At 37.5% G+C, this 10,760-nt stretch overlaps 1 protein-coding gene and 1 long non-coding RNA gene across 6 annotated transcripts in view; both read right to left on the bottom strand.

Annotated features, from left to right (window-relative positions):
• Positions 1 to 1,145, bottom strand: part of LOC128248372 (uncharacterized) — an 11,157-nt gene extending 10,012 nt beyond the window's left edge. The window contains exon 1 of one of the 2 annotated variants that reach the window (XR_008264602.1): positions 965 to 1,145. This is a non-coding gene — a long non-coding RNA (uncharacterized LOC128248372). The remainder of the gene's footprint in view (positions 1 to 964) is intronic. The other variant, XR_008264603.1, reaches the window with a different exon arrangement.
• Positions 1,146 to 6,389: 5,244 nt separating this feature from the next.
• The window catches only part of LOC128248371 (oocyte zinc finger protein XlCOF15-like), a 7,765-nt gene continuing 3,394 nt past the window's right edge, over positions 6,390 to 10,760 (bottom strand). For 2 of the 4 annotated variants that reach the window (XM_052969605.1, XM_052969607.1), the window contains exons 2-3: positions 10,132 to 10,208; positions 6,390 to 7,234 (exon numbers count right to left, since the gene is read on the bottom strand). In XM_052969605.1, the coding sequence (XP_052825565.1) occupies positions 6,461 to 7,165 (705 nt within the window). In that variant the 5' untranslated portion in view covers positions 7,166 to 7,234; positions 10,132 to 10,208 and the 3' untranslated portion in view covers positions 6,390 to 6,460. The remainder of the gene's footprint in view (positions 7,235 to 10,131; positions 10,209 to 10,760) is intronic. The other 2 variants (XM_052969606.1, XM_052969608.1) reach the window with 1 other exon arrangement.

Raw genomic sequence — 10,760 nt, 5'->3', positions numbered from 1 at the left:
GGAGGGAGGAGGAGGGGGAGGGAGAGAGAGAGAGAGTTGTCAGCTTTGATCGTGCTGACCTATGATCAAGGCATTACAGTTGTAGCCATTCTCGTCATTTTTTTCTCTTTCAGGCATAATATAGCATAGACTATATTAGTCAATGGGTTTGTGTTTTAAAGATGGTTAGAGGGAGGTCCTAACTGCTCAGCCACACAACAGCATTTCTAACTTGAAACAATAACTGACCTAGATGCAGGGTACCTGGTAATAGAGAAGACTAACATTGATAGGTATGCGACGAAAAAAATCTAACCTAGAATGAATAATCAGATTCCTTCACCCAATATTCGAAACACGTCCATCTAAGATACGTGTTAGTGACATTCCATTAGCTCTACCTTGCGGTTAACCTTATAAGAGTTGGTCACACCATTAAAGGGACACTTTCACGGAGGGGATAGGGAGGTCCTTCAATTAGGTGTGCTGTATTTATGTAGTAAATATTACTTTTTCGAGATGAATCTTCGTTTGTCTTGTGTCGGTTCTATTTTTATCATTTTCTAATTACCTTTTTGATTATTTAACTGTTAATGGAAATTATTTTGTCATCTTTCTCTTAATTCAAGCCTCCGAATAATTCTATTCATTTTAGATATTATTACTATTTATAGAGAATAAATAAAGATGTTCAAGAAGTGAATACTGTAGTAGAGTGTGTGAGTGTAATTATTTAGTCAACGAGAGATACACTGTCCCTCTACATTTACATCATACAACAACAACCACATCAACAGCTGTCACTGACCACCAACAACACATCCCATACATCAAACAAAGGAAACCAGTTCGTCATCAGTAGAATAGAGTTAGTGAATAGCTATAAATATAATACAGCTAATATGTCTAACAACTGGCGTATAATGCAAGTACAATAGGACTATATAGATAATGGGGGAGATGAGAAAGAACGACATGAACATACCAGAACGCATCGGCGCCTTCCTGCCGACAGGAAGTTAGGAAAAGCTGGACTGGAAACAGAAAGGAAAGCTAAAACTATGGAGAGCCAGACATGCTATAATCAAATTTCTTTTATCCACCCCCACCTCATGTTAACTTTTTCTTTTTTCTTTGTTTTTTTTTTTAGTAACCTTAATCATTTACTTTCACGTTGTCTTTTTTTTTTTTTAATAATCTTTTCAGTGAGAAGAGAAGGTAGTGATGATGACCTGTTGCAGACTGGTGGTGAAGGGGAAAGGACAGTATCCCTGGACTGGAAACCTTACCACAATGCTAGCAATGGAGTGGACTATTCTAAATAAATCCAAAGTGCCAGGTGATGATACTAAACCAGGCAACAGGTTAAGTCAACCACCCAAATAAGCAATGGTGAGATTTGACCCAACAACACAAAGAGCCAAAACAAATGCAGCAAAATGTCCAGCTCAACTTTCTTACAGTTCTTACCAACCCATCACCTATGTACAATTCTTTTTTTCCCAATTGTGAGTGTATGAAGGACAAAGTTGAGCTCAGCATGATTTTAACTCAGAACATATATAGAGAGTGGGAACACATATCAGACAGTATTATCTTATGCTCTAATGCCTGCCAATTTGCCTTAATCTTTGTTTTCTGTTTCCATTGGGAAGCTGCATGGAGCAGTTATATGTCAATATCTAAAAAATATGAGCCAGAATTCCAGTGCAATAGACCACCAATAGTTGACAGACAAACAGAAGATACTTGGTTCATGTCCTAATCCAAAGATGGGGGGAAATAACTGATGTGGAATCTGATTTTATTAGAAAGACAAACAATTTCTACATTAGATTACTCTATTGGTTTCAAATTTTGGCACAAAGCCAGCAAATTCAGGGGAAGGGGGGAAGTCGATTACATCAGCTCCTAATATTCAACTGGTACTTATTTCATTGCCCCCAAAAAGACAAAAGGTAAAGTTGACCTCAGCGGAATTTGAACTCAGAACATAGACAGACAAAATGCCACTAAACATTTTACTTAGCGTGCTAACAATTCTACCAGCTTACCACCTTACATTAGATTATTATATTAGAATATTACTTGATGATCATATATACATTTACAATTAAAGAATTTATGTGTCTCGCTATGCTGAAATGGAAATTAAACACAATTTAAATACAGCTTCAGTTTGGTAGAATTACAATTAAAAAAATAAATTTTATACAGTTGTAGTGGGTACTTAACAGGGTCAAAACCTAAGTCCTCACTTCCATCTCCTTTGTTCTCTAACTGTGCATTTAAAATCCATTTGTTTAACCTGTCAGAAATTCACCATTATTATAGTGAAGCTGAGGTGAAGTTAGATAAACTTGATTGATTTTCATTTACAGTGTCTTAATTCAGCTTTGAGCTAGGCATATATTAGCGACCCCTGAGAAAAAATAAACAGTTTCCTCCAGTCAGCTACAAACAGCATTTTGCCATTTCACACACTTTGACAAGCTGCTTCCATGCAAGCCTTGAACACTTTACCTTCTTTCTTCTACATATTTATTGGCAGACTACTGTAAAGATATTGGACAAGAGAAGGTTATGGTGTAAACCACCAATGGTTCTCAACCATTTTTATATCTCGGGATCCCTTGATTCCTATTTTACATGGGTGTGCCCTCATAACCATTTGATGTTTAAAAAAACCTAATATATTTTTATAATTGAATATTATTAGGAATTGCATTTTAAAAAATTGAAATATTTTGTGCATTCTAGAAGTATAATCAATTTATTGCACATGAATTTTAACAACAAAATCTTATATGGATCCCCAAGGATTAAATGGACCCCAGTTGTGAACCACTGAAACAGGCTGTTATTCACAAACAGACTTTCACTTTTTTCCCAATTTGTTGCTTCATTCAATACACCCAGTAATTACATAGTTGTTACAGTTCTCCAAAGGTGTGTTTCATTGAAATAAAGAATGTTTTCTTGATTAGTCCAAGGCTTTGTCTTAGTTCCTCTTGTACAGTTAGCCTGTGCATTGGGCAACAAGACATCTCTAATAATCCTAGTTTTTAGCATAGTGGCCTATGTCTTCTCAGGTGATGCTAACATTTTAGGTCTTTGAAGGTGTTGTGCCATGTCTTTTTGGGTCTCCCTCATTTTCTTCATCTTTCTCAATTCTTAACCTGATGGCTATTATTTAAAAAATAAGACAGAAATAATATACTTTTCTAACAAGTTAGGAGGACGTCCATTAGAGGGAAACCTGAAATGGAACATCATCATCGTTTAACGTCTGCTTTCTATGTTGGCATGTGTTGGACAGTTTAACATGGAGCTGGCCAGCTGGGAACTGTCCAGACTCCAAGTGTCTGTTGTGGCATGGTTTCTACAGCTGGATGCCCTTCCTAATGCCAACCACTTTACAGAATGTGCTGGGTGTTTTTTACATGCCACCAGCATGGGTGCATTTATGCAGCACCGGCACATGTGCTTTTCATGTGGCACCAGCACCTGAAAGGACAAGCCTGATTTTACTTAGCTTGACATGTGTTATCAAGTACAGCAAATTGGTACATCTGGTAATTTGTCATTTCCTCAGTGAGGCCCAGTCTCTGAGGATCCTTTCTCACCACTTTTCCCATGTCTTCCTGGGTCTACCCTTTCCACAAATACCTTCCACAATTAGAGGTTGGCACTTCTTTATGCAGCTGTCCTCATCCATACACATCACATGACCAAACCAGCACAGTCTTCTCTCTTGCACACAGTCTATGATGCCTCTTATACCCAGTTTTCCTCTTAAATCATTTCCACTGTCATGCATGCACACTTACATTACCCATCCAGCAGAGCATGCTAGCTTCATTTCTTCCAAGCCTTCGCAAGTCCTCTGCAGTCAAAGTCCATGTTTCAGTGCCATGTAACATAGCTGTACATACATAAGCATCATACAATCTACCTTTCACTCTGAAAGAGAGGCCTTTAGTTACCAACAAAGGTAGAAGCTCTCTGAACTTTGCTATTCTTATTCTAGTAGCTACACTTTCAGAACTTCCTCCACCACTTCTAACTTGGTCTCCTAGGTAACAAATGCTATCTACTACTTATAAAGATCTATTGTCTGTGCATTTTTAGTGCTTATTGTACTTGCACATTTGCCACACACAAAGAATATATTCTCCAGAAACCTTCCTGTGATACCACTACACTTTTCATGTGTCCAAAGCTTGCACTGGGTACAACACAATGTATAGAGTTTCTACCAACACCCTTCTTACATATTGAGCAGGGCCATCTCCCAGAAGGGACTTCTGATTTGTCTGTTTTCCTACTTACTAGGACTTTGGTTTTCGCTAAATTAACTCTAAGACCCTTAGAGTTCAGGCCTTGTTTCAACACCTGAAATTTCTTCTCTAGGTCAGGTAATGATTCAGCTATAAGAACAAAGTCATTAGTGTAGAGGAGCTCCCAGGGATAGCCAGTCAAGGCCGGGATGACTAAGATAAACAAGAGGGGGGTTGAGAATTGAGCCTTGGTGAACTCCTACCTGTACACTGTACATTCTTGAAAATAACCTTTTTACTTCTTTGTCAAATAGTGATTTATAAATATATACTGTATACATATGAAATAAGTCAGCACACACACATACAAACAAACACACACATATATGTTGCACAGACCGAAGCCTTTGGCATTATATCGTGCTTGAGAAGAAGACCCATCAAGCCAAGTAAAATCGTAGTTGTGGCAGATACTGATGTCACGCAAATGCCAGTGGGTGCTTTTGCATGCCAGTGGCATGTAAAAGCACCCACTCTTGGAGTGGTTGGCATTAGGAAGGGCATCCAGCTGTAGAAACCATGCCAAATCAGATTGTAGTCTTGTGCAGCCTTCCAGCTTGCTAGCTCTGGTCAAACTGTCCAACCCATGACAGCATGATCAATGGATGTTAAATGATGATGATGATGTGTGTGTGTGGTTGTGTGTGCACATGCATGCACACACACACACACACACACACACATCCTTTAGCAATGTAAATTACTGACAGATATAAATATCAGTAATAGAATTGCAGTGCTTACAAATGACACCCCTTGTGATATTTGTTCTACCATATTTGTAGAGATAACCTTTGACACTCTTGTTATCATAAATGCTGTGAACTGAGAGAGTATCCAATTGGAAATCTATAGCCACCACTATATTTACAAAATGTAATATAAATAAATAATAAAACATCAGTGTCTAAGGAAAGAAGTCTTGGTGCGGATCATTAAAAAGTAGAAAAAATCAGTTCAAATACTCACAAAATGTGGGGTAAAAAAAAAAGAGTTTGTACTATGAGAGAATGATAATTCTATCATCATCATTGCCGCTGCCACCAGCACCACTACCACCACCACCATCATCATCATCATTATCATCAACACCACCACCACCGCCAACAACAACAACAACAACAACAACAATAGCAACATCTTAATGTCCCCTTTTCCATGCTTGTATGTGTTAGACAGAATTTGTTAAACCTGGATGCCTGTTCTGTTGCCAACCCTTACATGTTTCCAAGCAGGGTAATATTTCCCCATACCCAGACATATCTTCACAGAAACTTGGAAATGAACAGCACCACTTATATAACAGTGAAGCTTGTTTACAACTATTGCACAATGTCAAGACAAGGAGATACAAAAACACATGCACACACACCCAAACACAATGGGCTTCTTTCAGTTTCCTAGCTTCCATCTCCCAAATTCACTCTCAAGTTTTTGATCTAAATTCCAAAAGGAAAATTTAGACTTTTCTTCAAGCAATGAGACAGGCCTTGCTAGAGCAACCCTCTACTAGGACACACAACCTGCTAATATTAGCAGCCAAACTAAGATGTCAAGCTGGCAGAAGCATTAGCACACTGGACAAAATGCCTAGCGACATTTCATCCATCTTCACATTCTGAGTTCAAATTCCACCAAGCCCAACTTTACCTTTCATCCTTTTAGGGTTAATAAAATAAATACCAGTTGAACACTGGGGTCAATGTAATCATTTTACCCCCACCTGTTAAATTGCTGACTTGTGCCAAAATTTAAAATGAATATTAGCAGCCAAATTCCCTCAAGTACAAAAGGACATATTGGACAACGTAATCCTTGATATACAAAAAGGCAGGAAGGGTATGAAAGGAATACCATTGATCATAAATCTGATCATTTACAAATGACTTAGGGTTAAACAATGATAATAACATCAAAAGCAGTGCAGCAGAAATTCAGAGAAAAATTATTCATAAGACATGTAATTCCAATAATTTAAGAGTAGTATTTACTGCTACTGCTTTCAAAAATCTTCATTTGCATAAATAAGGCAAGAATTTGTAATAAAATACAATTTCAAATGAAATCCGATTGAGTTATAATACAAAACAAAATATTTATTTTAAAAATAACAATAATAACACCTGCCATTAAACAAAATATTACTCTGTATGTATTCTTAAATGACTTGTTAAAGCAACATCATCCACAAAGTTATCTCCACATATCTTACAACGTAAAGGGCTTGGTTCAGGTTTGTTATGTGCCTTCACATGTTCTCTAAGATGAACTTTGAATGAGAATCCGTTACCGCATTCCTTACAGATAAATGGCTTTTCCCTGTTGTGTGTCCGAATGTGACTTTTCAAGGAGGAATTTGCAGTGAAATCTTTACCACAGATCTCACAATGGTATGGTTTTTCTCCTGTGTGAGTCCTTAAATGAGTCCTTAATGTAGAATAATCTGTAAAACTGTCCCCACATGTTGTGCAATGGTAAGGTTTTTCTCCTGTATGAATCCTGATGTGTTTCCTCAAAGAGGATCTTTCAGTAAAGTATTTATCACAAATATCACATTGATATGGCTTTTCACCAGTATGGGTCTTTAAATGATTTTTTAAGTTATAATTCATGGAGAAGTCTCTACCACAGATATCACAGCGGAAAGGTCTTTCTCCTGTGTGTGTTCTTATGTGTCTTGAGAGGTCAGAATTTTTTGAAAAGTTCTTTCCACATATTTCACAAGGGAATCGTTTCTCTATAGTATGTACCTTCATGTGCTCCTCCAGTCGTACAATATGAACAAAATCTTTGCCACATACTCCACAGTAGTATGGTTCGGCTTCAGATTCTGCCAATAAGTCCATTTTTTAGAGATAGATCTGAGAGCTCAATGTCGGTTACTCTTGTGTTTCATTTGCAAATGATCGTTGGTACTGAAATAAAGGAAAAGACTCCTTTAGTAGCACTGTTTCACTTAATTTCAAATTGTTCAAATGGAGAAACAATAAACTATTTCTAAATCAGTTTGAAATCTTAACACAGACACTACAAAGTGTCCTTTAGTAAATCTTCTTATCTACATAAAACAATTATCTAAGCTACAAAGAAGGAATTGATATTAGAGAAGCCATCTCATTATAAGACCAAAATCTACGATATATGTGTAGTAGATCTATACCATGATTCAGACTTGGAACGTTTTGGTTTTCAAACACAAAGGCTGTAACCAGTATTTTGTCATGTCAGCAAAAATCTGTTCAAAGTTTTCTAGAAAGTTTTGGAATCTGGATAAAGCAACTCCTGGATGTGATGACGTCACAAAAAAAATCTAACCAATGATATTCAATTGTTACACATTAAAGTCTTTGACTGATGACAGCAAAAATTCTAATGAATCCAAAATTGTTGCTTGAAAATCAGTCAAGCTCTAATTCTATTCACAGCTGATAAAAAGAATAATGAACACAGAGACAGACTTGATGAGTCAGAGGTCAGTGAGCAGTGAACTGACAACTAAACACAATAGAGAGCTGACAGTCATGAGCACTGAAGTATAACTTCTCTGATACTGTCCTTCTGTCATGTAAATGATTTCAACTGATTCTGTTATAACCTGACTGTCAGCAAAATATATAACACTAGTTCATTACTCCAATACATCAACAGAAATTCACTCTCTATCTAAAGAAAAACACATCTATATAATATCGTGAAATGAACTTTGTTTGTCTACAACAGTGGTTCTCAACCATTTTTTACGATGGACCCCTTCAATTACAATTTTACTCTGCTTGCATGGACCCCCCCCACCCCAAAAAAAAACCTTATATAGACCCCAGTTGAGAACTACTGCCCTATAACATTCTTTGTTCTACAAGACTGATGTATCTTGGTAGTTCTTTTTAAAGTAACCATAAATCCGTAAAGAACTGATTTCAATTCATGTTCATTTCATTGACTCTGACCTAGCATCCTACTGTTACACCCACACACACGCACATGCATGCACACACACACACACACACACACACACACACACACACACACACATAAGGTACAGGTCTGGTGGCGAGCTGGCAGAAACGTTAGAACGCTGGGTGAAATGCTTAGCGGTATTTCGTCTGCCGTTACGTTCTGAGTTCAAATTCCACCGAGGTCAACTTTGCCTTTCATCCTTTCGGGGTTGATAAATTAAGTACCAGTTACGCACTGGGGTCGATGTAATCGACTTAATCCGTTTGTTTGTCCTTGCTTGTCCCCTCTATGTTTAGCCCCTTGTGGGCAATAAAGAAATAAGAAAGCTTGCAGATCTAGTTAAATTGATTCACAGAATCTGCATTTTTTTAAAAGGAAGTAAAAAATTTGAAAATCAGTTATATTGATGTAGTTTTCCATTCTTATTGCTGTGAATTCATGATCTTGTGAAAAAAAAAATTTGAGGAAAAAGTTACAGAGGTTTAAAAATCGAAAAAACTGTGTATTTTTAGCCAATAGTGAGACAGTGGTGTCAACTTTAAGGTTGTACTCTGTAAAATTTATAGTTTAGTGTCTGTGAAATGAGCTGTTACCTGTGTTTACTTTATATGCATATTTCAGTGTTATGTATGCCTGTCATGTACATCATTAATATATAAGTGCATATGTATACCCACACACACACACAACCTACATACATGCACACACATACATGCACATGCACACATACACACACATGAATGCACATATATACCCCCCACACACACACAACACACATATATACACATGCACACACACACAATATATTTCCCAGAGGAATGCTGAGTAAGGAATCAGTGAAAGCAATGAAAACAGCTGAAAGAAGCCCAGTGTATGTATATATGTGTGTGTGTGTGTGTGTGTGTGTGTGTGTGTGTGTGTGTGTGTGCTTTTGTATCTCTGTTACCACTGTTTGACAACTGGTGCTGGTGTGTTTACATCCTGTATCTTATCAGTTCAGTGAAACAGACCGATAGAATAAGTACCAGGCTTTAAAAAATAAGTATTGGAGTCAATAGGTCTGACTAAAAATTCTTCATGGCAGTACCCCAGCATGGCTGCAGTCTAATGACTGAAACAAGTAAAAATTCAAAGATAAAAGAGCTGGTATGCAAGAGAGTTGCACCAGGTTCCAGTCTGATTAGGCTTGGTTTCTATAACTGGATGCCTTTCCTAATGCCAACCACTTTACGGTGTGTACTGAGTGTTTTTAATATGGCACCATCAGGAGCTCTTTTACATGGTGCCAACACAAGTACTTTTTACATGGCTCTTGCAGGCCAATCCTCCTCTACCATTAACACTTCCGCTGTGGCAGACAATGTGTCTTCTTGAGTACAGTAAAGCACCAGATATATATATATGTGTATGTATACAAGGGAGAGGTGCTGAAAATTTCCTGGCTTTAAGACTATCGTGGAGGCCTTAAACTTCCGGGTTCTTTTACAGGACTTAGAAAAACTGATGAACCACTGCAATAAGTGTGTGAATCTGAGAGGAGAATATGTTGAATAAAATCATGTGCCTAATAATTAGGCACAGATGTGGCTGCATGTTAAGAAGCTTGCTTACCAACCAAATGGTACTGGGTTTGGTCCCACTACATGTCTTCTACTATAGCCTCGGGCCAACCAAAGCCTTGTGAGTGGATTTGATAGACAGAAACTGAAAGAAGCCCGTCGTATATATGTGTGTGTGTGTGTGTGTTTCTCACTTTCTCACCCCGCCATCGCTTAACAACCGATGCAGGTGTGTTTATGTCCCCATAACTTAGCAATTAGGCAAAAGAGACTGACAAAATAAGTACTAGGCTTACAAAGAATAAGTCCTGGAGTCGATTTCTTCAACTAACATCCTTTAAGGTGGTGCTCCAGCATGGCCACAGTCAAATGACTGAAACAAGTAAAAGAAAAAAGAAAAATTAAAGAAGACTGATTACCCCGTGTCTTCTTTTACCCAAAGCCAGGAACTTTTCAGCACCTGTGTGTGTGTTTGTGTATCATCATCATCATCATTTAACGTCCATGTATATATTTATCTATATATATAAAAATGACAATGTGTGTCTGTCTGTCTGTCTGTGTGAATCCCTAAAACTCGAGAACTACGCAACCAATTTCATTCAAATTTTACAGATGCCTTACTTAGGGTTACAGTTGTGGTTTAGTCAAAAAAAATTTTTTTAACTTCTTGCAGAGTTCGAGCCCACGGCAACATAATATCTCCTCCACTATTTAAGTATTACGTGTCAAAAGTGAAACAAAAACACTCATGTCAAATACTTTCACTTTAAAAATGAAACTATTCTACTAACTGAAACATTCACATTTCGATACTGTAATGACAGATACTTTCAGAGAAAGAGAGAAAGAGAGAGAGAAAGAGAGAAAGAGAGAAAGAGAGAGAGAGAGAGAAAGAGAGAAAGAGAGAAAGAGAGAGAAAGAG

This window comes from Octopus bimaculoides, chromosome 7 (assembly GCF_001194135.2).
Source record: "Octopus bimaculoides isolate UCB-OBI-ISO-001 chromosome 7, ASM119413v2, whole genome shotgun sequence".
In the NCBI taxonomy this organism is placed as follows: Eukaryota; Metazoa; Mollusca; class Cephalopoda; order Octopoda; family Octopodidae; genus Octopus; species Octopus bimaculoides.
Note: the sequence above shows the minus strand (reverse complement) of the source record. Positions and strands in the feature narration are given on the sequence as shown.